General features: G+C 38.4%; 1 protein-coding gene across 1 annotated transcript; it reads left to right on the forward strand.

The window, feature by feature from the left end:
- The first annotated feature begins 496 nt into the window (after positions 1-496).
- On the forward strand, positions 497-1,396 carry LOC123396321. The gene is made up of 3 exons (XM_045091286.1): positions 497-790; positions 915-1,049; positions 1,308-1,396. Exons 1-3 carry the CDS (start codon positions 497-499, stop codon positions 1,347-1,349), a joined length of 471 nt encoding a protein of 156 aa, XP_044947221.1. The 3' UTR covers positions 1,350-1,396.
- Positions 1,397-4,167: the final 2,771 nt, after the last annotated feature.

The following is a 4,167-nucleotide window of genomic DNA, read 5'->3' on the forward strand; positions in this document are numbered from 1 at the left end:
ACTTGGCGCAAACCGCCTCGTTCACGTTGAACATGTCCATCGCAAGTTCGTAACTCTCAATCCATGACCCTAGTTCGAGATCTGGTGTGTAATTGGGTACCTTCCTTGGTCCTTTGTAATCCTTCGGCATCCGCTCATTGCGTAGAGTGGGCATGAGACACGACACCCCAATGTGCCTGCCTCCGGCATCGAGCGGTGCGGGAGGTGTATGGGTATAAGACGGATAGCCCTGACCCGCCGTGGCTGCCGTCTCCATCTGACGTGCGGCTCGTGCTGCATCCACAATGTCTTGGGCTCGCGTATCAGGCACCCCGAGTGGGTTGGTCTGAGGCAAACGCCGTTGCCCACTGGTCACTGCGGGTAAACCCAGGGGATTCACTTCCCCCAGCTTAAGACATTTCACACTCACGGACGACGCACTTCAGGGGATTCACTTCCCCAGCTTAAGAAGCTCGTTCTTCATTATGTCTACCTCTCAGACTTCTCACTCAACAACATGATTGCCCGCAGCCCTTCTCTCGAGTTCTTGTTAATTATTTGGTGCACTGGAGCCCGTCGCCTCCGGATCAATTCGTTTACCCTTAGAACCATTGCAGTCGATAATCATTCACCAGATCCATCCATAGAGGAACTCGTTATCGAGAGTGCCCCTCATCTTCAAACATTAATCCATTTTGATCACAACCATGATTTGCATATAGCCGCGCTTTCCGTGCCTAAGTTGGAGACCCTAGGTTGTACCAACTCCACGAGGCTCGTGCTTGGTTCCACAGATATTCGTCATCATCAGGTAGCTGATCTTCTTCTTCATTTTTTTACTGTCGTCAACCTTCTAATAACTTGCATTTCACTGCATATATACATAAATTACGTATGTTACTGTCTAATGTTTTGGATTTCATGCTTTGATGAAGGGACCGCGCATTCGTGGCCTTGCATCAGCGGCGTGCAAAATCAAGTGTTTGGTTCTTGGTATGGCTACTCTTAATTTGGACATGGTTATTGAATTGATGACAACCTTTCCGTGCTTGGAGAAGTTGTACATTCAGGTGATGACAGTTTTACCGATACTACATTTTCTTTGGCTTCTTTATTGATCTACTTGTTGTTGTGAAGTTCTTATATACATGGTTTGCCAATTTTTTTCAGTGCCAGAAATCATGGAAAAACAATTTGTGGCATCGTAAATACCGGTGTCTCATTACCAGCACATGTTTTGACATCCATCTGAAAACAATAGTATTGGATTATTATCGGGGCACAAAATCTGACATTGATTTTGTTACTTTTTTCGTGCTCAATGCTAGAGTGCTAGAAAGGATGAAACTTATAGTAAAGAGGAACGATGATATGTTCGTGGCAATACATCGTCATAGGCTTCAACTAGAGAACAGGGTTCACATGGTGCCCATATTAACTTTCGACTCAAGGATTCCGATGTGTGTATCAGTAACATTTACAATTTTTGTATACAGGAAAATATTTTAAATTTGTAGCTGTTTACATGCAATTGTAAAACACTTGTTCTACTAGAAATACAGCCAGCGACATTAAAGTTACTAAGTATGTACGGCTCTATCGGATTGTTATTTATTCTGTCAATGTTGCCATCCTCATCCTTACTCTTAATATGTGCAATTCAGATTAGCTTTCGGAAAATGTACATACGGATGTGTGTTGTATTGGTAACTCATGAGCTTTTCATATTAGCGCATAAAATAACTTATGATGGGTGTGTGATTGGGCAATGCATATTCGGACGAGTAGTATTTACAATGCTTTCTCAACCGAAGTATCACTTTCAACGATAGTTAGCTTTAACCCTCAAAAGGGGAAATCAAGCAAAATATACGTAAATCCACCATATAAACACTCAGCATAGACAGTTCGCTAGGGCATTCATATAGCCATAATGTAATTTTCACTTGTTTTCCTCAAAATGAAAAATATGTATTAAACCGTTGCAGGTCCATACTTGGGTACGAGGAATTTAAAGAGCCGTGTAATGCGCAAAACCGGCCTTGGGAAAGAAAGGAATGCACACATCTGACACTTCTTTTTAATTGACTGTGGATTTATTCGTATTTGAGAAAAAAGATAAAGTGGTTGTCTTCCAGATTTTACTAAAAAGAACAAAGCAATCTTCTAGAAACTATCGGAAAAATGTAAACATGACTTAGAGCGCTTTGCAGTGATATCTTTAAACTCTAACCAATAGTCAAATTCCTAGCTAGATAAGAGGTCTCTATTAGTAACTGTCAAGGTATTATATTGAAAGATTTCATTCAATAATTGAGTCGTAACTGATAAAAGACAATTCGAATGAAGGATGTATGTTTATAAATCTGATATCATTTAGTTTGAACAATAGTGAAATATTGACTCCTCGATGGTAGTGGGATTTCACATGTTCTAGTATTGAAGGTAATATTAGCATGAGCTGCATAATTAACACGAATTAGGCTCATGCGGCGATCTGCGTACTATTATTTACTCTATGAAGTTAACGGGGGTAACTGTTGTATATGTATTATATGATCAATCTCATCAAATAGGAGCAAAATATGTGAAGTGGTCAAAAAGGAAAATTGCGGCTGTTTCACTATTTACATATTCGTTTTCTTCATATTTTTTTTACTGTCGTCAACCTTCTAACTTGCATTTCACTGCATATATAAAGAAATTAAGTATATTACTGTCTAATGTTTTCGATTTCATGCTTTGATAAAGGGATAGCGCATTCGTGGCCTTGCAATAGTGGCGTGTAAAATCAAGTGTTTGGTTCTTGGTATGGCTACTCTTAATTTGAACATGGTTATTGAATTGATGACAACCTTTCCGTGCTTGGAGAAGTTGTACATTCAGGTGATGATTGTTTTACCGAGAGTACATTTTCTTTGGCTTCTTTATTGATCTACTTGTTGTTGTGAAGTTCTTATATATATACATGGTTTGCCGATTTTTTTCAGTGCCAGAAATCATGGAAAAACAATTTGTGGCGTCGTAAATACCGCGACCTCATTACCAGCAGATGTTTTGACATCCATCTGAAAACAATAGTATTGGATTATCATCGGGGCACAAAATCGGACATTGCTTTTGTTAATTTTTTCATACTCAACGATAGAGTGCTAGAAAAGATGAAACTTTTAGTAAAGAGGAGCGATGATAAGGTCTTGGCAATACATCGTCATAAGCTTCAACTAGAGAACAGGGCTTAACATGGTGCTCATATTAACTTTCTACTCAAGGCTTCAGATGTGTGTATCAGTAACATTTACAATTTATGTATACAGGAAAATATTTTAAATTTGTTGCTGTTTACATGCAATTGTAAAAACACTTGTTCTACTAGAAATACAGCCAGGGACATTAAAGTTATTAAGTTTGTATGGCTCTATCGGATTGCTATTTATTCTGTCAATGTTGCCATCCTCATCCTTGCTTCATATTAACGCATAAAATAATTTATGATGGGTGTGTGATTGGGCATTGCATATTTGGGCGAGTAGTATGTACAATGCTTTCTCAACCGAAGTATCACTTTCAACGATAGTTAGCTTTAACCCTCAAAAGGGGAAATCAAGCAAAATATACGTAAATCCACCATATAAACACTCAGCATAGACAGTTCGCTAGCGCATTCATATAGCCATAATGTAATTTTCACTTGTTTCCCTCAAAATGAAAAAGATGTATTAAACTGTTGCGGATCCGTACTTGGGTACGAGGAACATAAAGAGTTGTGTAATGCGCAAAACCGGCCTTGGGAAAGAAAGGAATGCACACATCTGACACTAGTTCTTTTTAATTGACTGTGGATTTATTTGTATTCGAGAAAAAATATAAAGTGGCTGTCTTCCAGATTTTACTAAAAAGGACAAAGCAATCTTCTAGAAACTATGAAGAGAAACATGTAAACCTGACTTAGAGCGCTTTGCAGTGATATCTTTAAACTCTAATCAATAGTCAAATTCCTAGCAGGTGAAATATTGAGTCGTACCTGATAAAAAATAATTTGAATGAAGGTTGTATGTTTATAAATCTGATATCATTTAGTTTGAACAATAGTGAAATATTGACTCCTCGATGGTAGTGGAATTTCACATGATCTAGTATTGAAGCTAATATTAGCATGAGCTGCATAATTAACACCAATTAGGCTCA

The sequence above is a fragment of the Hordeum vulgare genome, chromosome 5H (genome assembly GCF_904849725.1).
Source record: "Hordeum vulgare subsp. vulgare chromosome 5H, MorexV3_pseudomolecules_assembly, whole genome shotgun sequence".
Taxonomy (NCBI): domain Eukaryota; kingdom Viridiplantae; phylum Streptophyta; class Magnoliopsida; order Poales; family Poaceae; genus Hordeum; species Hordeum vulgare.

Excerpts from the sequence above, each read along its gene's own strand:
- LOC123396321 (XM_045091286.1), top strand. The coding sequence starts at position 497 with ATGATTGCCCGCAGCCCTTCTCTCGAGTTCTTGTTAATTATTTGGTGC. Across the intron at positions 791-914 it reads CAGATATTCGTCATCATCAG|GGACCGCGCATTCGTGGCCT; the intron begins GTAGCTGATCTT and ends GCTTTGATGAAG. Across the intron at positions 1,050-1,307 it reads TGGAGAAGTTGTACATTCAG|AGTGCTAGAAAGGATGAAAC; the intron begins GTGATGACAGTT and ends GCTCAATGCTAG.